Here is a 21,626-nt window from a genome sequence, read left to right on the forward strand (position 1 = left end):
TGAGAAGCGCGTCTGCGACGCGATCGGGCTGTGATTGGAGAGATTCAATTGAAGCTGAAGCTACAAGCTGCAGTCGATATGGGGTCTTTGCGCTGGGCAAACAAGGTTCAATCCGCCAATGAGACTAGGCCGGATGTGTCACTGTGACCAATGATGTGGCAAGCTCGACTTTTTTATGGAACTCCAGCCTGAGGTTTGCAATGCGCTCTTGGTGGCGGCTGTAAGAAAATGGAATATTTTAAGCTCCAGTGAATAAGCAATTGGGATCGAATTTTGAACTCAACATCTACTATTCACATATCAATATCAATATCAATACCCAATCTAGTGGTATCGAGGTTATCGTCACGAACTGATCATACGCCCCATCTATAACCCTCTAAGAGATTGATCCTGGTTCAAGCCAAAGCAAAATGTCGGCATCGCTTGCCCCGGAGTGTAACGAGGTAAAGGAGTAAGTGTACTCACGACGTCCAATGGACCCTTTACATTACGCTTATACAGGAACAAAGGCGCTACGACACATGCTTTTTGAAATGGTATAGTGAAAGTGAGAGACGTCTTTTATGGTGATGTCTAAAGCTGGTTCCTGAACTTACACATACACAGAGTATCTCCGTGGTGCCGAAAAGGACAACAAAGAGTGTGCTGGCCTGTTCAACGAATATCAAAAATGTCTAAGCGTACGAAACTGGCCAGGGACGAGGAAAACGACACTACGATATCGTGCTGACACTTGGATTTAGGTTGCACTAAAGAACCGAGGCATAGATAAGCTTCTCGACGAGGCCCGGGAGGACAACAAGGAAAACGATGTAAGGTTAACAGCACCAAGGAGTAAGTCCACGAATCAGGCATGAGAAAGACGTTGTGGTTTTATTAATTGTCGGCCAGAGTAACAATGTTTGGCTCGATTCGTTTGCGGGGGAGAAGGGCATGTCCACAGATGCGCTGGCATGCGGAGAGGCTTAGACTTGTAACCTCGTATTTGCAGCTCAGATCCGTACATATAAATATCGCAACGTCGTTTTCTGGCGGCGTGTAAATCGAGAGCCTACGTATATCCTGGACGCAAACATGCATATCCGGGCCGCAGCATCGTGAGATACACGCAAGCAGAGGGGATGGCCGTCAATTGCAAGCCACGTGATTCGCTGCCAGGCGCGAACGCACCTCGAGAGCCTCCACTCTTGGCGGGCGGTTGGCTTTTTAGTGGAGGAGCTGCTCGCCTTGCACTTTTGGCTACGTGCCATCAGTCAGGGATAGCTCGCCAACCCTCTCGACTCGAATCCTCGCCTCAGCATATAGCATATAATCCAGCTTGCGGCTCGGCCTTCTGCTGGGCTTGTCCACCCTCCAGAGCCGTGTGTTGCTACTGCCGAGCTTAATTCTGCCAATCGCCGACGCCGACAAGACGCGCGCTCCTCCAACCATCGCCGCATCCGCAACCGCAGCCGCAGCCGCAGCATCCCACCTTGAATTCGAGGCGACAAATCACATCGATCCTCCTGCTCCTTTGGCCAGCGGCATGTCCTACAGACCGCAGTAGCGCTCTATGCACCCCTTCTCGACCGTGACCCTCGGCATCTTCGTCGCTGGCTACATCACCGCGCGTTGGGACCTCGTTACTCGCCTCTATGAACTGGCAATATTTGCCGCGGAATACGGAGTTGTTGTAAGTCGCAATGCCTGTACCTTTGCGCCACCACCACGCTTGAGCCTGTCTGGGCATGTCTGACGTCCGTCTTTTATTTTCTCTGCTTCTAGTTGCGCGCAGCCCGCGGCATTGTAGTCTTGACTGCCTTCTTCCTCGCCATCTTTGTGCCAGTAGCCCTAGTCGCAAGGAGGGAAACAAGACTTGTATGTTGCTATACCCCCCCTCCAGGACTGAGCTGCGAAGAAGCACCATCCAGGCTAATGCAACGTAACTACAGCACCCACGAGAACCCGGAGCTGGAATATCTGCGCGAGAGCAGCTCAGGCGACGAGGCTCCTTCTGAGTGCTGTGCCTCGTCTTTGTCGATAACCATCCTTTGTCATGGTAGAGCATGATGGGTTGATGAGAGTGTTTTGGCCGACAGACATTCGCAAATCTGATCGCACTGGTGTTGTTGTCGGATGGAGGAACTCGACACTTGATGTTTTTGTCGTCACCATTCTCGAAGATGTTGATGTTAGCTCTTTCATTGCTCCCCCCTTCTTGATGTTAGCTCATCGCTAATGGGTCGATCTGGCTTCTAGGCGCATAATGTCGAGTTCCATCTCAGGTCCGGTACGTTCTTCCGGAGTGGCCCCCACTCTCCGAGCCGGATTTACGACCTCTGTGGGCACTCGTCGATGCATGTCCTAGGTGTTTCCAATGCGGCAAGTCAAAGCGCCGTTGACCCTTCATGGGTATGCGCCAAGACAAGCACTAACAGCCGTTACCCTCGGATTTCCTGCGCCAAGGCCTCCAGTATCCAGCTCATCCTATATGATAGGCCTCACCCAAAGGGTATGCAGTACATATCCCTCAATCCAATTGCGTTGGCTTTGGGGGACAAAGGATCGCTCCCCGAGGATGTTACGAGCAGTGAAGATGACAGCGAAGAGGCCAAACAAGAAAGGGCAATCAAGGAAAATCGGCGCAAACTGGTCGAGAAGCTCAAGCAGCACAGCATCGTCAGGCGAGTTGCCTCCGCTAGAGATAAGGCGCTGCCAAAAATCGTTAATCAAGTCAACTGGTCCTGGGAGCTGGAGCAAGCGTTGCAGCAGAACGTGGGACGGCTTGGCCCAAGACCGAAGCGAGGTCTTAGTGTTTCGGAGAGGGTAGTGGAGTCGGCCACGACAATGCGGAACTATGTGCTCGTGCAGTTGTGGACTCTGTTTTCAGTATACCTCTTCCCGATTGTGCAGAAGGCTTTCATCCTGGTACTGCTCTTCCATAGGATGGTGGCGGAAATCCTACTCATCATCCTGGAGTTTCGAGCCAAACCGGGATATGCCGCTCTCAAGGATATCTCGGCAACCGCCCAGCAGATTGAAATTCGACTCCAGCAATTCTGCTACTGGCCCATGCAATATGTCACCCTCCGCCAGCGGAAGGCCAATTGGGCAAGTGTCACTACCAGCCATCCAGACTACATCCGTTTCTACAACAGCCTGTGGCTTGTTGCCAACGATGTAATTATCGGCATGGCTGTAGGCTCGTACATCATTGAGCACAAGGACTGGGTTGCGGATCAAATTCGAGATCTCCTGCGCACATACACGGTGGAGGCTCTTCAACGCGGCATATCGTGGCTTATGGGATGGCCTGCAGGCCTGAAGCTGAATGGTGAACTGGCTGCCTTCCTTGGAGATCTGTTTCTCTGGGTCATTGACTATTGGTCAAGTAAGTTACAATATGCTTCCCCCGGTGGAATTTCTACAAGCTGACACAGTCTCGCATCACAGGTTGCATTGAGACGCTAAGCCCCATGCTGCCACACATTATTTGGTTCATTGGGTTTTCATCTTTTGCAGGGGCAAGCATGCCAATCGCGATGTTCTCAGACTTGTTGTCGGTCCTCACTATGCACATCTACTCCTTTTATCTTGCGTCTGCAAGGATATACCACTGGCAGCTCACCATTTTGCGGTCTCTGTTCCATCTGTTTCGAGGGAAAAAGCACAACGTTCTCCGCAATCGTATCGATTCGTGCGATTACGACCTCGACCAGCTGCTGGTGGGAACAATTTTATTTACCCTTTTGTTCTTTCTTCTGCCCACCGTGATGGTCTTCTATCTCAATTTTGCAATTGCTAGGATGATCATTATATCACTCAAGGCAGGCTTTGATACGTTGCTGTCATGTTTGAATCATTTCCCACTGTTTGCCTTAATGCTGAGGTTGAAGGATCCAAGTAGATTACCTGGTGAGTACAAGATGGTGCATGCTTTTCACAGGAAATAAACTAACTTTGATCAGGCGGCATTCATTTTGAACTTCGAGATACCCATGACTCTAAAATCCCCGACACTAATGATAAACTTTTTAATGAACCCCCTACTTCTATTATCTATCTCAAGGTGAGAGCTCTCCTATCTTGAGACTTGCTGGGAAGTTGGACCCAACTAAATATGTGCAGAACATCCCCCTTCCCTTTCACGACATGTTCCACCAATATTTTCAAATGGCTCACCGCATACGCAAACACTACTTATCACCACGTGTGTTGTTGTGTTTGGTAACTGGACAGTTTGTCCCCCCGATTAACAGGAAAAATCTGTATAGTTTACAGTACAGCATGTTGCCGGCGAGGAGGGCGACTGTGTGGGAGATGTGGCGGGCAGTGAATATGGAAATTGACATTCCCCAGAAGAAGCCGTTTCAGTTACCAAACATTCCCGGTTTGCAAAATGGGGGTAAACGGCCAACAGGATTTGGTAGGACTAGGTCACGGGATTAGAAAAAATTAATAAAGAAATATGGTTTTTTGAGAGTTGACCTCCAAGAGTATGTGTCTCCGATAACGTTGCGCCTCAAAGGGGGCTTACTTAGTGTTTCGCCGGCATTTCAATTTTAACCCTTAGGTACGTTTTCTTAAGGAGGCGCAGCCTAATGACAAATACTATTCCACGGCAGCAATAAGGATGTTGAGTATCAATGGAAGTAATGTTCTGATAAGGACTATGGATGTCCGATGGCGTGAACACAAAGGAGTGATGGGCCAAGGGCTTGCCGATTCGACTCCATATTTGCATTGAGGCCATCTTGGAGTATATTGGTCCCAGCAAAGTCGCGTTTTTCCCAACCACCGAAACACCCACAGATACTTTGGCAATTATACTTCAACTGGCTGAATCATATATGAAGGTTTGGGGCAGGTCAAATGGGCTGAGCAGATTGGTGGCAGAATCCAAAGAAACCGAGTGACGCGGTATGGAATAAAAAGGTTACAAATAGCCTTCGGGCAATAGGTACAAAACCGCCCTCTACCTCTTCCTACAATCTATAGCATCGCCCTCAGTCCGCTGCAACTTCCTAAGCATCGAAGGGTCCTTCGCAGGAGATTGTTTATACACCAACACCCTTACATCTCGATTCAAAATGTCGTCCGAGCCGGTTTCAGAGTTGTCAGAACTCGCCGAGATCTCAGCCATGCTGCTACGGCTGTTAGACTCCGAAAATGACCTGCCTGATCCTCGTCCCTCAACACTGGCAGATATCCAGAGGGACCCGACGCCAGAAGAAACAAGGCCACAAGAATCAGGAAAGCAAACGATCCCAAAGATTGTGTTGACGACTCCAACTGGACAGGAGATGGCCATTTCACCCCCAAAGAAGACGGTTCACTGGCCAACCCGTCCAGCGAGCTTGATCCCTAACAAACGTCGCGTACGGGATACTGCCAATATCAATCGTAATGGAAAGAAAAAGCCCACGTGAGTCCACTTTAGACGTCCCAGTTATCCTCTTAGACTTACATGGACCCCTCAGAGCGTCTCAGCCAAGCTTGACCGAGAGGACCACAGGTCAGCATCGCTCCCGAGTCCGGGGGTGATAAACCGAATCAGGCAAAAAGCTCGAGCTGTGAATAGAAGAAAGGAGGTCGGATTCAGGATAGCGACGGGGGCGATGAAGAGGACCTTTAAAGCGATCCGCGCGATGCCAGTGACAAGATCACGCTCTGCAAATGGTACAAACCCACATACCACCATTTAGTAGGTACTAACCTATAGACAGCACTTTCCGTTTCGGCCTAATCCAGATGATTGAATTTCCTCTAGATTACGGTACTACTTGCTTCAGCTTGATGCTTGATACGACGTCTCTTGGAAAAACGAATACCTCAGGCATACACATTCACCAAGCAGAAAGCACGTGTGTTCAAGCTTCACTCTTACAATTAGCAACTCTTTCCTTCACAAACCGCGTATCTCTTTGAACTGTCTCCCTAATGGTTCCTAAGCAGGATATCCACGAAACTTCTATTTAATAATCCTCAGAATGCCTTCTCTCTGTGGCCGCTCCGGCACATCTATTCCAGGTTAGACTCTCGCAAAACAAACAAACTCGGGGACGACAACACTGACATTATTCTGCAAGCTACTATTGTTTACTAGATGACGTGTCTCTCTCCATCTCTCTCATTGAACATTTGAACTCGGTATGATACCTTAAAACAACATGTTGGACTCATGCCTAACAAAGCGTCAGCATCTTGGATCTCAAGCTGTGCAGAAACGACAACATACAAATTCTTCTGCGGCAACTTTGTATCGTCGATCATTGGCAGCCTCTCTCTCTTCCCCTTAGCGGTCGACACCCGCCATCTCAGTGTCTTCGTCCGCACTCTGGGATGCCGAAGTCCCCGCGTTGGTGTTTGCCGTCTGGTGCTGGACGGCTCCCACAGCCGTTTGGTAGTGGGCAAACGACTCTGGACCGGGACGCGACATGTGAAGACTCTGAATTCCATGCTGGCTGGAGGGCATAGAATAGAACTGATTGTTGTTCCAGAGCTGCTGCTGCTGCGCTCCAAAGTCGGCAGTCCTAAAGGTGGTGGTACTGAGCTGTGCGGGAGCGTTTACAAATCCAACGCCTTGGCCCGTAGAAGTTAAGGGTGCAACTCCTAGGAACATCGACGGCTGCGATTCGAAAGGGGCGGGATGGCCGTGGGGGCCACTGATGGGCCTCGCCATGAGACCATTGGCTGCCTGAATTGAACTGATGTTCAAAGGGTTCTGGTACAGCTCCTGTCTTGGCAGGCGTTGCTGAATCTGAAATCCTCGATCATCCTGCAGAACGTTCATCAGAGAGTACGCGGGAGGGACAGCAGGTGTATTTCCAGCGAAAACGCCGATCCGAGAAGCTCGAGGGGTCTCCTGTTCATCTCCATCGTGGCGAGATGGATTGGCAGGAGTTCCGGCGCGAGGAGTACTGTTTCCAGGGGCGGCTCTCTGCCTGGCCCGAGCCGCGGCTTCGGCAGCGGGAGTACCTGGGGCGCACCCAGTCACGTCGTATCCTTTTCGAGGCATCTTTCTCGTTGTTGGTTAATGATGCAGAAAGAAATGCCTAGGAAATATCAGTTACAGTTAGAGGCAAGGAGTAACAAGAACTAGGAACAGCTGCCATTCCGGGGACAAAGTTGGCATGGGATGCGGCTCACTGAATTTATGTTATGGATATAATGGTACTGTTACGGAATGGTGGATGAGATGGTGAACCGGATGCGTTTGATGAAGTGAAATGATAACGAGTTAATAATATGATGCCACGCTCCCGAAAGTTGTGCCAGGGGGATATGCGCGGTTCCATTACGCGGATAGAAAGAATCACTTATTGATCAGTTTGCAAAGGTCGTTAGCCGGCCAACCGAGCCGTAACTGAGAAGAAAGTCATTTTGTTTATTATATTTCGTTGGGACGGAACGGGTGTCTGCCCGTTGGATGCAGGGAAAGCTCAACGGGGAGAAGCGATGTCGGGACTGAAACAAGAGGTGAGAGAATCCCATCTGCCTACCAGTATCGTGAAGTCCAGCAGGAAAACTCTCACCTGTTCTAAATTGAGCAAGAGAGAGTTTAGGTATAATTTCTGGGAACAAATGAAGCATCTTGGCCGTTTGATATACATTTCTCTAAATACTACCTGAATAGAAAGCAATTAGCCACCCTTCATTACCACGCGAGAACCAAATAAAACTTCGTCTGGAAGACATATGCCGAACTCTTATTAATCAAGGTACGCTTTGACTAGAAAAATATATATATACCGACACCTTCAGATTATGAAGACGGTGTGTTGATTCACTCTTCGGCATCAGCCATCTCGACATCCTCGTCCTTTGACTTCTTCTTTTTCTTCTTCTTCTTTTCTTGCTCCTCGCCGTCTTCCTTTACTTTTTTCTCTTTCTTCTCCTTTTTCTCTGTCTTTTCCTTCTTGTCCTTTTTCTCCTTCTTCTCCTTCTTTTCCTTCTTCTCCTTCTTCTCTTCCTTTTCGTCACCATCTTCGCCTTTGGCTTCCTCATCCTTGGCATCCTCATTTTCGTCCGATTTTTCGTGTTTCTGCTCAAAATCCTCGTCGTCCTTGGCGGCCTCCTTTTCGCCATTGGCCTTTACGTCCCCCTTGTTCTTGGGCGCAGCAGCAAGTGGCGCCTTGATCTCATCCAGCTCCTTCATCCAGCTCTTCCAGTCAAACCGCCGTGTTTTCCACATGTCTCCCTTCCACGTCCGCCAAACGCTCCTTCCCATCCATGACTCTCTCAGCTGGGATTCGTGCGCTCCGAGGGCGGTCATGATCTTGTCTTTCATGTGCTGGGGTATGCTCCAGTCCTTGCCCTTGCTGGGGATTTCGGCAATGGCGTTGATGAGGTTGTGGCCATACTGGGATGTTGCCAGGTCGGGTATGTGTGGCATCAGAGTGTTGATGAGACCCTTTTGGAAAGTAGAATTGGTAGATGGTGTGGCGATGGCAGTAGTGAGGACGGTGACGGTTGGTAGTGACGTGTTGGCGAGGCGGAGGACAAGGTCGGATGGCAGAGCAAGGATGGATTCTTGAACACCCTTTGCTGGGCCGGAGATTGAGAGCAAGGTGGTGAGCAGATTGGCGCCGTGGGATTGGACGGCATATTCGTTCTTGGTTAGCTGCTGCACGTCCTTCTTCTTTTTCTTCTCTTCCTCTTCGTTGGCTGAGAAGGAGCACAAGGTCATGACTAGATCAGCTGGTTGACTGCCGCATCCCTCTTTCAAGCCTTTCATCAGCTTTTTGGTTTCGTCGTTGATGTTTCTGGCCGCGCATCGTTCGAAAAGGGTCGCCAAGACGTTATATCTTGCCTTGGAGACTAGCTGGGGAACAGTTGGCGCAATTTGATCGACAGCCTTTGCGAGGTCATCCTTGCCCAGTCGTTGAAGCACCTTGATAGCAGGATAGCACGAGATGTCGTTGCGAACATAGCCTTGTATCCTGGGCAGGAATATGTTTTGGTTAAGCGCCTTGAAAATCTTTCCTGGCGCATGCATGACGAGCGTTTCGATGAGTCGCGAGCCAATCTGGTCGTATACCATGCCGTTGATGAACTCGGAAGCCGCAGAAGCACCATCAGACAGTGATTTGGGAGCGCCGGGAAGAAGTAGCTGGAGAAGAGAAGGAGAAGCATCGTCGGCTTTCCCCTCTTCGCCCTTGGGTTCACCCTTATTGAGTGTCAGATCAAGCTCTAGGATGAGCTGCAGGATTGGGTTGCCAATGGGGTGTTTAGCCAGGACCTGGATTCCTGTGGCATCCATTCCTGCTACCGAGTCTCGCATGATCTTGTTGGCTGCCATGGTAAAAGATGCCGGCACCGCTCGCTTGCCGTGGTTTTGCGCATCTGCCGCTGTAGATCCAACAACGGTGATCTTCTCTTTCCTCTTGCTCTTCAGCAGCGTACGTGATGATTGTTCTTCCAGGGGCATTCCAGATAGTACTAGTAACAAGACTCGCAGCGTATGTGAAGCGAATCGGTCGGTGATGAGGTAACCTAAGCTACCCTCAAGCTCGTCCAGTGTAGCCAAGAACAAGTGCTCCATGGAAGCCTCAGGCTGCTGCTCTTCGACATCTGCACCCTTGGTGTCCATCACAAACCCGGTAAAGCCAGCAAGCTCCTGCGTGACAACACCTGCAGATCGTAGGAAGAGAGCCTCGCAGCAGTGGCTGGCAAAGCGGTGCTGTACCAGCGACAAGAAGTGGCCTCCAAAGGCTTCAAACAGCTGCTTCTTCTGGGCCGTGGAGGCAAGCTGTATCAACCGCTCCATCAGCCGAGAGCAAGACTGGCTGCTGGCGACCTTGAGCTCCTTGCCTTTTGCTTCACGGTAGACACTCTGCAAGAAGATGTCTCGCTCCTCCGGGGTTGGGAATTGGTTCAGTTCCAGCATCTCATCAGCCCGTCGGAAGTATTCTTGCTCGTCATCGGCCAGCATGCCGAAGAATTCCCTCTCGCCGGCACCGCCTTGGTGCTGTGGGAATTCTTCGTCGCCATATCCATAGTCGTTGGCGTTGCCCTCGTCATCTCGACGCTGGCGCTTCGTGTCGGCATCGAAATTTGCTTCCGTGTCGTCGTATCGCTTCCGCTTGCGCTCGTCGCGGTCGCCTCCTCGTTTTGTTCGTGGCTTCGGCATTGTGTAGAGGGCAATCCAGTGGACAATATGTTTGGTTTGAAGAGCTGCAATGAGCTTTGGAACTTTTTTTTTTTCTTGGGTGAAGATTATCACCGATAAGATCTTATCGTGGCTAGCGCAGTTGACAGGGGTCTGGGAGACTCAAAGTGGGGGAAATGGGGTGCATGAATCGAAAAATTGTTCAACCAACGAACCATTTCTATGTAAAGAAAAGCTTCAAAGAAATGGCTTTGCTATTAACGAGAAAAAACTCCAACGGTTTCTTGCATATTATTACTAAGATTTTAGAAAATAAAATGCCTGTGTAAATGTATATCGAAATATCTATGGTTCCGTCCAATATATCATCGAATATGAGCGTAAATGTAATGTTAGATGTAAACATGCCACTGGACCTGAGCATCTATATACTGGATGCCATATATGATTGGTTGATGCTTTGATGCTTTCTTCACAGAGGAATTCCCCGGCCCAACTCGTCCATGGCCTTCACGAGGCCATCCACTGTCCCCTCCAGAGTTTGCACATTGACCACGACGCGCAAGAAACTACCGTGGTCACCAGGAGCGTAATCAATCATGAATCCTCTTCCAACAAGCGCATGAGCGATCTGCTTAGTTCTGGAGGTGTTCACCTTGCTATCAGAAGGCAGCTGGCCTCCTGGAGCAGAGTAGAAGCAGACTTGCAGACAGGGAGTAGGATAAGATGAAACCATGGAAAAGTTTCCAGTTTCTTGTAGCAGCTTGAATAGGTAGCTGGCCATATCGAAAGCGTGGTCGATCTGACGCTCGAATCCGTTTGCGCCGTAATATAACCAGGCCAAGGCAACCTTGAGTGTGTCTCCTCGCCGGCCGCATTGCAGAGTCAAGTCAGCCAAGTCCCAGATTTCGCCATCGTCGCTGCCGTGGAAGAGGTATCCCGCAGAGGTGCTGTTTGCTTGTTGGAAGATACGCATATCCGGGCCCAGCAGCAGGGAACAAGTGACCGGGGCATTGAGCATCTTATGCGGATTCACAGTCAACGAGTTGGCCAGATGCGAGCCTTTCATCTTCCACCTCTGAGCCTTTGAGAAGATGACGCTGCCGCCCCAACTAGCGTCGATGTGCATCCACAAGCCAAACTCTTTGCAAATCTTGGAAATGTCTTCAAACGGGTCAAATGAGCCCTTGACAGTAGTGCCGGCCGTTGCGTTAACATAGAGCGGTGTCTTCCCCTGCTGCTTGGCAAGCAAAACTAATTCTCGGAGAGCTTCCGGCTTCATCCTGCCCTCGTCGTCCACAGGAACCGCCCATACGGCAGACGAGCCCATGCCGGTTGTCATTGCGGCCTTCTCCACGGAATAGTGGCCATGTGCACTCGTGAAGATGACGAAATCATGCTTGCCGTTTCCTTCCGTCTTGCTCTCAGGGTATAGCGTATTGCGAGCTACGATAAGAGATGTGAGGTTGGATCCACTACCTCCAGGACATGAGACACCACCGGCATATTGCCCATCAAAGCTGAATAGGTTGGCAAATGCTCTGGTGGTCGTCTTTTCAATGATGGTCAATGCCGGTGAGACGTGGTATACATGTAGCTTGAGAAATGTTAGGGTATTTAAATATGAGTCGGGAGGGGGTTCTTACGTTGGTGTTTAAAACAGATAGTAAGAGATCAGCTACAACTCCCACCTACACAGATGTCTGTCAACCTCGAATTCATAAAGCCATTTTGTATAGGGGCAATGCACTTACTGGTGTATTACTTGAGTATAGCTTGTCCATAAAGCCTTGGTCCCAAGTATTGACGCTGTATTTGAGTAACCTCTCAACGCCCTGCAAAAGGCCTTCTTTGCCCTGTCCCTCCTCTGGGAGAAGAAACTTCAACCTGGCGACGAGGTCTGAAGGCTTTTTTGAGTCGATCAAGACATTGTGAGGCTCTCCATTAGCATTCAACCCCAAATTCCCTGTAGCCTTGTGAGCCGCGGCATCATCGGCAGCTTTGATGAAGGGAATGATGAGCTGCTGAACAGATTCTAAGAGCTATAAGAAAGAATTAGTCCACATGTAAACGAGAGGATCAAATGGCTTAGAACATGAACGTACATCGGCAGTCTCCGCAGCCCTGTTAAGCTGGAGTTGAGGTCCGCCATTGCTAACGAAATCGTTGCTAGTGGCAGTCATGGTGGGTGATATACGGAGCCAAAGGGGGAAAATTGATGTTGAGAAAAGTCCAAGAGTGAAGACACTAAAATAACAAAAGAGCCACCGTCTTTATTTACTCGGATTAAATCGCTCAGCCTCGTTTGAGAAGAGGCCACGAAGGATACAAAATCTTGGCAGGGAAACCCCGTCTGTCACCGGTTATAGGGCTTACGAGTACGAGGTAATCCAAGGCTCCGTAGCTCGGTCAAATGTATTTACAAAGAGAGGATTGCGGTTATTCCAAATCCTTCTATCAGCACTAGGGTGAAAATTGAGCAAAATAGTCAACCGAGTCTTTACCGCATAGACAGCCAAAGCACGCCTTCAAAAACAAGCAAAAAATGGGCGTCCGAAGAAGTTTTAGCCCCTCGGCAGAATCGCTATACCAATTGCGCCATTGAGCGGCCGTCTGTCGTTTTTCCTTTCGGCCTGTCGGGAATTTTTGCTGCCTTTGTGGCTGCTTGGATGTATTGATACCCTTGGTAATTGGCGGTTAAAGACGCCGCTAACACCAGCTAGCCACACTATTGAAGCGATGTTCCGAATCCATCTCAATTGCCGTGGTAGTGGATCGTGTGTGGGTGCTGCCAGATGACTTCACTGATGGCAGCCTTGCCCTGGAGACTCTGAAATTGCACTGATACGAGGCTTTGGTGCTTGGACAGTATCAATAAAAATGTGAGTAAGACACTGAATAATGTAAAAGGCAATAAGCGGGATGAGTAATGATGAGATTGCCTGTTTGTAGATATGACAATGTCTCAGCTCCAGCCTCTCACAATATCAGTGACACAACAGGAAAGATGAGGCGACCGGTGATATCGCAGCCCGGTTCTCAAAAGAGGAAGGCATCTAATAAATTGTCAGCGTAACGGCTCACGTGTATTGAAGATCAGGCTGCATCACGCTAGTAAGAGAAGTCATGCATGAGAGAATTCAGGTGCAATTATGGTTCGTAATGAACCGGCATTGTGACCAGCAGTGACGCAAATGCATATATGACGATCAATGGCTGTAAACTGGTTCACTATGACTGCCGAAGTCTCATTTATCTAGGGATGCCTGACTACATCAATTGATAACCTTGAAAGTCTTGCGGGTTCCACTCCAGTGGCTTGATGCCGAGGCATCTCTTTTAGCTAACAATTCCAGTATGAGTATGAAGAGGTACTTTGTCCATTCTCCGAGGCGAAATGAAACTGCCGAATCGAATCGGAACTGCCCGCATCGCTCTTTTAATTAACCATCGCCAGTATCCCAGCAGATGCTGATACACGACATTACATGCTGTGGACCGTGGGGGTATGTATACATGTAATCCCCACGTTTTATTCCCCGTAACTGAATGGTTCTTCACACGCAACTTGGTTTTGATCTTGTGCATCCATTCGCTCACAGAGTACATATATACATCAGAAATTGATCAACAAATTAATATTGGTTTCTTCAGCTTCTCTCTTTGCTTGGCGGAAATGCATATTTTTTGCACCAATAGCAGTGATATTTACTTCCATGCAACCTGTAGTAGCCTATCTTCGATCTCAGGAGCCTTGCCTGTCTCCGTGAATCGAACCGACAGTGCACGCGGCTCAGCATGATCCAAGTGTCCAGCAGCCATGTCCAGGTAATTTAACATGCCAAATCTCCATCCCAGCTCTCTATCCAATCTACCCAAGCTGGGATAGCAATTGGATGCTTAACGGTGGCACGTCATGACAATGTCACAGCAACCAGTCCGCATCATCGGAGCGGGAATCGGAGGATTGACCCTCGGCCGCTGCCTCCTCAAGTACGGGATTCCAGCTGTGATCTATGACAGATTGCCTTCAGCTGCTCTTCACAATTACGGCGTCACGCTTCATGCTTCGTCTTATATACCTCTCGTGGATATCCTAGGCCTGGACGAGTTTACCTTCAGACGTCGCCTAGCCGTGGATGGATCGCTAGGCGGAAGCGGCAACATTAATCCAAAGTCTCTTATTTATCCCGGAAAAGTGAGCTCGACATCATTTCGTGCTCATCGCGGCAAGCTCGAGGCATTGCTTCGCGAAGGGCTTGACGTCCAATGGGGGCACTCTCTAGAAGAGGTGAAAGACACGCCTTCAGGGATGATCCTTTGCCTGCAAAACGGCCACAAGGTAGAGAGCGCATGCATTATTGGAGCTGATGGACCGCACTCCAACACTCGAAAGTCCCTCTCCCCTGATACGCCATCCCATGTCCTCCCCTATGTTGCCTTCAACGGCAAGCGACAGGTGGAGCGTGTTCTCTTCGACAGGGTTTACACCCCAGCATTTCAAGGAACAAGCATCATAGAGAGGAAACATGGAGACGTGGTTCTAAATATAGCCATTAATGGAGAGCAGGGAGATGCCGTGAGCATGAACTGGATCTTCTCGCGTCCAGCAAGAGGATCCAACGATACACTTTACAAGCCCAATCGACCAGTATCGGGAGCGACGGATATCCCAGAAGAGTTTTTCAAGGAGATAGCTACTCTCCATGGACTAAGCCAGCCATTCAGAGAGATCTTTGATGCGGAGAAAATGAGGACGGATCGGGTTTTGCATTGGCTTATGCGTACGGTGCTGGTCAAGCGTCGAGAGCTCCGTGCACTTGCGGACAGGGGCGTCTTCTTCATGGGCGATTCCGTCCACGCAGAGCCGATTCTGGGGGGGCAAGGTGCAAACAGTGCTATTATAGACGGCATCGAGCTTGCAAAATGCATCTCGGCATGCGGCTCGGGCGGCATTGCATCTTGGTACGAATCTCGATATCCAGCGTGGGAGAATGGTAGTAGCGAAAGTGAAGAGGCGATTGCCATGATGCATGGTGTATGATACGATTAGAATATTACGCCCTGACAATAGTTTAAAGCTGCTTGAAGATAGCAAATTATATTTTCCTCACAACCTATTTTACGTTCTTTCAAATTACGCATCCAGTGTTCTAATGATCATGAAAATCTACTTGTCACTGTAAATCGCATTTGGAAGTCATTGGTCTGCTCATCAATCATACAGGGTAGGCTTGGTAGATCAGCATTAAGTCATGCATGTGATAACAACTCCATCTATTACTCGTACCTACCCACCTCTACATTTACATCCTACACCCATGTCATCCATCTCTTTCCCCTCATTCTCTCCGAGTGTCATCTAGGCATGTAATAGGTTAGTGGTGGCAAAAACCCTATCGTTGCATTACCTCGAGATTCTGATACGGTCAAGGGCGATGTGCTTTGACTACGGCATCTGCTCGATGATGCAGAGGCTCATGATTTGCAGCCCCTGAAGCTCCACACGGGCTGACATGTTCAAGTATGTGCTAGTGCTGCAGTCTGTGCTGTGCTCCGTATGGCCAGAAAGTCGACGTCGTGGGCTTCTTGTATGCAGCAGGGAGTTCGGTATCACAACCACAATCGCCGAGCACCACACAGCCACCAGGTGTCGCCCACTGGAAGAAGGGGACAGCCTGCGAAGATGAAACCAGGCAATGCAGGTGATGATAACATCAACAATCAATGCAACCTACCTGAATCTCCCCCTCTTCTCTTGTCCCGGCCTGCACCTGCATGGTGGAAATGACGCCTGAACTCCCCCATCACCAGCATCATATGCCCATATCCCATCCACCCACGGAGCTTTTCATCACCCCTACAGGCCCGTTAAGGTTCACTGGACAATTGGCGGGGACGTGCCCCGAGTGTCTCTCGCCTAGCAGGTCTGAACCCTGTCCTATCGGCGACGAGCGAAATTGCCGGGAATGCAGAGAGCCAGCAAGCCGCAGTGCGGTCGATGCCAACATCAGAACCCCTGGCCTGCGTCCCTCTCCGCCCACCGCGGGCGCTCAAGTCGCATTTGATCCTTTTTTTCCCTCTTCTCTCTCTGCCGTGGCGTGCTCTATTCCCGCAAGTCCTAAGTACTCGCAGTAGCGTGTCCTTGTGAGCACCATTTGGACCCAAGACCCAAAACCTTAAACCTCACCACTCCATACTGCATCACCACCATCTCGACATACAGTATTTTGCCGCCCCCCTGATTGCCGTCTGCATGATGCATGCTCTGTACCTGCACCCGTAAATCTTCAGCTCGCGCATTGCGCCCTGGCAAACGTCCAATATCCAAACCTGCCACGAGCATCCCCTGATCCCTGGCATCGCTTGCCCCGGGCCCCTGGACGGACCTTGCCCTCTCTCGGCCGTGCAAAATTTCGCCTCCACAGGCGCCAACACCCGGCAACGCCCATAGCGCTCTCGCGAAACCCCTGCCCTTTTCCGCCTTCGACAAATTGCCCTGCTTACCACTAGACCAGGCCCTTGTCGGCCGCTTTTTATTTCCTCTCTCTCCCAATTATCTGCCGGCCAAGTGGGTTGCGAGGGTGTCCAGCCCGCGATAGCTGCCAGCTGGGTGGTTGGTTCGTCCAAATTTATTGCTCGATCCAGAACGCGGTCTCGGGCTTGTCGCGTACGAGTACACCCATCTTCTCGTGTTGGCGCAAACTATCTTTTTTTTCCTCAACTAATCTTTTTGCTTCTTTTTGTTTCTTCATACTGCAGCGAGCGAGCGAGCGAGCGAGTTCTGAGTAGAGTAAGCGGACAATTGTGACGCTGCTTTGCATTGCATATTCCCGGTCTTGCATCTCTAGCCAACATCACATCTCGTCTGCCCACACCAACGACACCCTGTCCTCTGACAGCATATTGCCCTTTTGTTCTTTTCTCTTTGCGCTTGCGTAGATCAGATCGTATCACGAGCCGTTCCAAATCGGAGAATCGGCGCACTTCGCATTAGGTAGTCTGCCTATATCAGATCCCACCAAACCAACTCCTCCTCTCCTCTCTTCTCCTTGGCGCAAAGTAAGCGCACAAACTCCCTTCGCCATGGCAGCACAGACGCAAACCCCCGTGCCCATCTCCATCACCATCTGCGGCGACGGAGGCTGCGGCAAATCCTCAATCACCCTGCGGCTCGTCCGCTCCGCCTGGACCTCCGATTACGACCCTACAATCGAGGACAACTACAGCGTCACCCGTGTTATCGACGGCGTCACCTACCATCTCTGCCTCACTGACACCGCCGGCCAGGAGGAGTACCGCGGCATGTGGGCGTCGTCCAACCTCGGCGCCGACGCCTTCCTCATGGTCTACGACATCACCTCGCGCGACTCGCTCGACGCCCTGCAGCACTTTGACGAGCTCATCGACATGGAGGCTGAGGTCCGCCTCGACAACGCCGAGCGAGCCCGCGCCGCCGGCATCAGCCCGGCCTATACCGGCTCCGGCGCCGGCTCCCGCACCGTCCCGCCCGTCAAGATTGTCGCCGGCAACAAGTGCGACCTGCAGGAGAGCAGGACTGTGCCAGCCGCCACAGGTCTCGAGTGGGCGCGCAAGCACGGCTCCGGCTTCATGGAGACGAGCGCCCGCCTCGAGGTCAACATCGAGGAGACGTTTGCCCTCATTGTCAAGCGCGTCGTCGAGCGCCGCCGCCTCGCTGAGGAGGGCGTCATGGACAACACCGAGATGAGCGCGCGGGGCATGACGAAGCCGCTGACCCCCCTGCCCGCTGGCACCGAAGAGGACGAGAAGCGCGGGCCAGGTGTTCGGGGACCTATTCTCAGCGGAGACAAGGTCGGCCGTGGACAAGGCGGCTTCTGGAAGAAGCTGCGTTGCTGGTGATGACGAAAGATGATGATGTCGCATGGCCCAAACGAGAAGGGGAAAGGGGGGTGGGCAAGAGAAGAGAAAAGAAACCAATGCCTTTCGTTTTCCGTTTTAATATCTTTTTTTCCTTTTTCAGTGTCTTGATTCCCGCTATTTTTGCTTACACACAACTGGGCATATTCTCCTTTGTTTTTCTTTGTCGTTGTTCACAGATACCATGGATATGTATGGCGGGCGTCAGGGAGAAATATGATATGGAACCAAAAGCATCGCGCGTGGAGATTTGGTGGACAAGAGTCTGTATTTTTGCTATTGAAAGCGTCATGTATAAAAGTGTCATGTATATTGCAGCATACTGCCTCCTCGTAGGCTTAATTACTCGAAGCAAAACCCAAGGTGGTCCCGCCTTGTAGACTTGCACCTCTGAAATATAATAATCAGTCTTGAATCTTTTGGTTTGTGGAAATGTACCTGGGTGATTCAACTTGCGTAGGTTTGGGCCTGGGTATAAGGATATCATAGTCTTTTTTATTGAAAAAGAACACAAGATTTATGGAGAAGTTAAAAAAAAAAAAAGAATCTGAGCTGAGAAAATCATCTCCTCCACTCTTGCACGTCATTCGTCTATAAGCGTCGCAAGGTTCGTTGTATGTCATCCATTACCGTCCCAAATAGTCCCAAATATTACCTATACCAATGAATCAAATGTTTGTCCTCTCTGTCTATAAACGCCCAGCCGAGCTACATCACAATAGACGGGGCCCTTCATTACTGCTTGCTCTCGACCCAATCCCTCCACTTCTTGAACTCTGGATAGTTGAGGCTGATTTTCTTGCCCTGGTAGCGTGTTACTTTGATGTCCAAGTCTTGCCATTTGGAACGGCTGCCCATCCAGCCTGCTTTGCGGATCAAGCTAAAGAGCGTCTCGTCTTTGGTCCATCCTTGCTCTAGTGCTACGTCGGGCAGATACGTTGCGCCATAGCGTCGGCCGCGATCCAAAAAGGAGATGCGAATGCCGTGAGTTCCAATCTCCCAGTCGTGCATATCGTCTGCCTCTTCAAAGTCTGTGAGCAGCGTCACAGCGGCCTGGAGTGTGGGAAGCTCGCGCTTGGAAATCGGGTGGAAGCGTGTGTCTTGCAGAGCGGAGATGAGGGCGTATTCATGAATGCCCTCGGACAGTGGCTGAGACTCAAAGGTGCCGATGCAGCCGCGGAGAGAGACGTCGTCATCTTCTGGGTCGACAGTATTCCAAGTGACAAAGAGGGGAGCGGCTGTTGGCGCGATATCGGGTAGGGAGGATGTGGACGTTGCGGGAGTAGAGGCTCCTGCTGCCGATAGCGATGTTGAAGACGACGACGATGACGATGACGAGGCGCCGTCGGCAGCAAGACGCCGGAGAGCGGGATTTAAGGGAGTCTCAGAGGGGCCGGACACGGAAGCGGAGCTGGCCTTGTATGCGGCCCACGAGGACTGGATCTGTTCAAGGGAGAGGGGCTTGCGGTTGCTGAGGTCGGCGTCCAGAGCCTCGAAACATACGACACAATGCTCGACGGTTGCCATACTGGGCTGCAGCGGAGACACGGGCACGGAAGAAGCACGGGAGGAGAAAGTCACGAAAGGCCAGAGACGGCGAGGATCAGAAGAAGCCACTTGGTTGACCAGCGGCGCTCGGAACCACAAAAGCAAGGGCAAAGGCAGAAGCAAGAGGAAAAGGAAAAGGAAAAGCAAGAACCCACCGCAAGGCAAGGCGGGGAAGCAGAAGCACATGCAAACGGGGGAGCGAGTTCGTGATTCAGGACTTCGGAAACCGGCTGGCGGTGCTGAGCAGCACCCCCACCTGGGACGACTTGGAATACCCCGCGATGCCTGGCTGAGGGTGGCTGAACAGGATTCCAAAGGATGGGTTTCGGAAGAAGGAGTCGAAGGATTTGCTGTCAAAGTCCGAGTGCCCTTGCATGACGAGATATTCCGAGCACTAGCCACGGCAGCGGATTGAGGCGCAGGGAGTTGGATTGCATTGGATTGGATTGGCGTGGCGCATGCGCTCTGTTGACGTTTGGCATCAATGCGGCGCTGCACTGCACTGCACTAAACCAACTGCGGGGAGAAAGATGCTCCGTTGGTTTCTGTTTCTGTTTCGACTTGCGTTTCAACCGGATCCGTGGTCAGGAGAAGATTATGGTACTCATACTGTTTGTTGCTTGGGTACTAATCTTGGAACTGGTACGTTCCTGTGGGAAATAATGCGATTTATTATTAGAGGATCTTCTGTTAACCGACTTATTCAATCTCTGATTTGGACCAGGCAGTGATGCATCTGTTTCTCCACAGCCGTCAGTAATAAACATTCCAAAAGCTTGTTTTTGTAGGTAGTTAGGTACCTCATGTTAGCGAAACTTCCAACGTAGGATTATGCTGCTACATGTATTCTTTCATTATTATTTTTTGTTTTCTTTCAATCGTTTGTTATCTTCTCCCTCTCTTCTTTCAAAGCCAATGTATCCCTCTCTAGCATTACCCGCCGTTGACTGTCGTGTTAATCAGCCATTTTGATCCGCGCACGCTGCAACTTACAACAAACTCCCACCATCCATCCCCAACTTCATTTCCCACATCCATTGCCTTACACCCCAATGCAACCCCCGTCAATCCTCGTTCTTATCCTTCTTCTTTCCCAATCCATCCTTTTTTGTAACCGGAATTTCCACTACGCGCTGGCTCAAATCGCCCTCTTTTCTTATTCTGGCCCTGGCCCGCCCCGGATGAGGGATCCTGAAGCACGCCTGCGTTTCAGGTCCGCTGCCCCCTTTCTCCGTCAAGGCTCCGATCGAAACAAATTCGTCCGCAAATTTATGCCTTCAATGCCCTGTTCATGTTCTCGTCGCGTACCAATCTCAAGGGCGGCTCCCCACGTTGCCGCTGCTCCAGGCGCCAATGGTAGTTTGCCCGCCTTGTCTAGATTGAACGGAGTCCAAGTGTCGTTGCGTTTTTAGATGCTGTTGTTTCGGGCCTCACGTTGCCCGTGTTTGAGATGCTTCCGACTTGCCGATAGCAAGGAGCGTAGTGCGTTTGACATGTTTCGTAGCAAGAGCGCGACCTCGTACAAATAACGTCCGTCTTCCCTCTTTCGTGACTGTCTCTTTTCCCTCTCCATTCCTTTCAAGCATCCTTCACTCACTCCTCGTGTGACTTTCTTTCGGTTCTATCTTCTTGACTCTTGTCGCCGGTCGACTTTCAATCGCTTCTTTCTTCTTCTTGATCCTTTCTCTTTTTTTTGACAAAAAGCATATTTCCATCATTCAAAATGCAGTTCTCTATCATGACCGTTTTTGCTCTGGCCGCTGTTGCCATTGCCGTTCCCACAGGTATGTCAGCGTCGACACCCAACGATACAAAACCTATCCTCTGTCTGGGCATATAATCCGGGTTCTAATTTCTACTGTATATAGGCATTGCTAAGCGTCAGGTTGTTGGCAACGCTATCCCTGCCAACGTCCCTGCCATGACAGACGCCTCTGGCAACGTGATTCCCTTCAGCGCCAAGGATGTCTATGTTGCTCCCGGCAACTAAATGACCCGGACATCACACAACAACATCAAACGGAAACATTTTAGGGACGGGATACAGTTACGGTGCATTGGTAATATGCGGATATCGCTTTGTTAA

The 21,626-nt window shown here is 50.5% G+C and overlaps 10 protein-coding genes across 10 annotated transcripts; 6 read left to right on the forward strand and 4 right to left on the reverse strand.

The window, feature by feature from the left end:
• Positions 1-413: 413 nt before the first annotated feature.
• TRIVIDRAFT_86701 (uncharacterized protein) lies at positions 414-4,463 on the forward strand (the record flags this gene model as incomplete). The annotated part of the gene is made up of 11 exons (XM_014102251.1): positions 414-454; positions 513-550; positions 610-683; positions 747-815; positions 1,550-1,675; positions 1,768-1,860; positions 2,048-2,173; positions 2,242-3,373; positions 3,436-3,897; positions 3,951-4,051; positions 4,111-4,463. The coding sequence occupies 11 exons, from the start codon at positions 414-416 to the stop codon at positions 4,429-4,431; spliced, it is 2,583 nt and encodes an 860-aa protein (XP_013957726.1).
• Positions 4,464-5,072: 609 nt separating this feature from the next.
• On the forward strand, positions 5,073-6,138 carry TRIVIDRAFT_64054 (uncharacterized protein; the record flags this gene model as incomplete). Its single annotated transcript, XM_014102252.1, has 4 exons — positions 5,073-5,407; positions 5,709-5,846; positions 5,972-6,012; positions 6,089-6,138. The coding sequence occupies 4 exons, from the start codon at positions 5,073-5,075 to the stop codon at positions 6,136-6,138; spliced, it is 564 nt and encodes a 187-aa protein (XP_013957727.1).
• Positions 6,139-6,277: 139 nt separating this feature from the next.
• Positions 6,278-7,000, reverse strand: TRIVIDRAFT_220773 (uncharacterized protein; the record flags this gene model as incomplete). The annotated part of the gene is made up of 1 exon (XM_014102253.1): positions 6,278-7,000. The coding sequence occupies one exon, from the start codon at positions 6,998-7,000 to the stop codon at positions 6,278-6,280; it is 723 nt and encodes a 240-aa protein (XP_013957728.1).
• Positions 7,001-8,092: 1,092 nt separating this feature from the next.
• Positions 8,093-9,946, reverse strand: TRIVIDRAFT_12335 (uncharacterized protein; the record flags this gene model as incomplete). The annotated part of the gene is made up of 1 exon (XM_014101953.1): positions 8,093-9,946. A coding segment is annotated over one exon (1,854 nt), but the record flags the coding sequence as incomplete, so codon positions are not given.
• A 619-nt stretch (positions 9,947-10,565) lies between these two features.
• Positions 10,566-12,276, reverse strand: TRIVIDRAFT_64051 (uncharacterized protein; the record flags this gene model as incomplete). Its single annotated transcript, XM_014102254.1, has 3 exons — positions 10,566-11,690; positions 11,848-12,135; positions 12,199-12,276. The coding sequence occupies 3 exons, from the start codon at positions 12,274-12,276 to the stop codon at positions 10,566-10,568; spliced, it is 1,491 nt and encodes a 496-aa protein (XP_013957729.1).
• A 1,739-nt stretch (positions 12,277-14,015) lies between these two features.
• TRIVIDRAFT_36887 (uncharacterized protein) lies at positions 14,016-15,137 on the forward strand (the record flags this gene model as incomplete). The annotated part of the gene is made up of 1 exon (XM_014102255.1): positions 14,016-15,137. One exon carries the CDS (start codon positions 14,016-14,018, stop codon positions 15,135-15,137), a length of 1,122 nt encoding a protein of 373 aa, XP_013957730.1.
• A 2,042-nt stretch (positions 15,138-17,179) lies between these two features.
• Positions 17,180-17,974, forward strand: TRIVIDRAFT_37024 (ras-related GTPase; the record flags this gene model as incomplete). The annotated part of the gene is made up of 1 exon (XM_014102256.1): positions 17,180-17,974. The coding sequence occupies one exon, from the start codon at positions 17,180-17,182 to the stop codon at positions 17,972-17,974; it is 795 nt and encodes a 264-aa protein (XP_013957731.1).
• Positions 17,975-17,977: 3 nt separating this feature from the next.
• On the forward strand, positions 17,978-18,405 carry TRIVIDRAFT_92146 (uncharacterized protein; the record flags this gene model as incomplete). The annotated part of the gene is made up of 1 exon (XM_014102257.1): positions 17,978-18,405. One exon carries the CDS (start codon positions 18,187-18,189, stop codon positions 18,370-18,372), a length of 186 nt encoding a protein of 61 aa, XP_013957732.1.
• A 61-nt stretch (positions 18,406-18,466) lies between these two features.
• TRIVIDRAFT_169201 (uncharacterized protein) lies at positions 18,467-19,519 on the reverse strand (the record flags this gene model as incomplete). The annotated part of the gene is made up of 1 exon (XM_014102258.1): positions 18,467-19,519. One exon carries the CDS (start codon positions 19,517-19,519, stop codon positions 18,728-18,730), a length of 792 nt encoding a protein of 263 aa, XP_013957733.1.
• Positions 19,520-21,263: 1,744 nt separating this feature from the next.
• Positions 21,264-21,530, forward strand: TRIVIDRAFT_36685 (uncharacterized protein; the record flags this gene model as incomplete). Its single annotated transcript, XM_014102259.1, has 2 exons — positions 21,264-21,324; positions 21,409-21,530. 2 exons carry the CDS (start codon positions 21,264-21,266, stop codon positions 21,528-21,530), a joined length of 183 nt encoding a protein of 60 aa, XP_013957734.1.
• Between the last annotated feature and the right edge of the window lie 96 nt (positions 21,531-21,626).

This window comes from Trichoderma virens (assembly GCF_000170995.1).
Source record: "Trichoderma virens Gv29-8 chromosome Unknown TRIVIscaffold_5, whole genome shotgun sequence".
Lineage (NCBI taxonomy): Eukaryota > Fungi > Ascomycota > Sordariomycetes > Hypocreales > Hypocreaceae > Trichoderma > Trichoderma virens.